We start from the raw sequence: 463 nt of genomic DNA on the forward strand, positions 1-463 counted from the left end.
TCCCCCTCTCTCCCTCACATGCACACTAGCTCTCCCGTGCCTCACCCAACCTCCCTCTGAGGTGTGTCCTTCCTGCCTGAGAGTTTGGGGTAGTGACGGCCGGGTTTTTGTGGTCACTGAGTCAGGAGGGTTGTCACTGTGTCACTGATGGCCGCGCGCTCTCGCTCTCTCTCTCCCACCCTCGCCCCCGCCCCCACCCCCACCCCCACCCCCAGGCTGGGAACCACACCTTTAACCGGGCCAAGCTGCTCAATGTGGGCTTTAAGGAGGCAATGAAGGAGGCCGACTGGAACTGTCTCTACTGTCACGATGTAGACCTCATTCCTGAGGATGATCGCAACCTGTACACGTGTGAGAAACATCCCAAACACTCTTCCATCGCCATGGACAAGTTTGGATACAAGTAGGAGAAGGGGGGGATGCTGCACAGTCGGAGGGACAGCACCGATGGGGGGTTGGGGGG

General features: G+C 59.4%; 1 protein-coding gene across 1 annotated transcript in view; it reads left to right on the plus strand.

The window, feature by feature from the left end:
• The window catches only part of LOC109926608 (beta-1,4-galactosyltransferase 3), a 6,762-nt gene that overhangs the window by 5,534 nt on the left and 765 nt on the right, over nucleotides 1-463 (plus strand). The window contains exon 4 of the mRNA XM_048621258.1: nucleotides 216-403. Within this exon, the coding sequence (XP_048477215.1) occupies nucleotides 216-403 (188 nt within the window). The remainder of the gene's footprint in view (nucleotides 1-215; nucleotides 404-463) is intronic.

The sequence above is a fragment of the Rhincodon typus genome, unplaced genomic scaffold (genome assembly GCF_021869965.1).
Source record: "Rhincodon typus isolate 14 unplaced genomic scaffold, sRhiTyp1.1 hic_rhity00000299, whole genome shotgun sequence".
Taxonomy (NCBI): Eukaryota; Metazoa; Chordata; class Chondrichthyes; order Orectolobiformes; family Rhincodontidae; genus Rhincodon; species Rhincodon typus.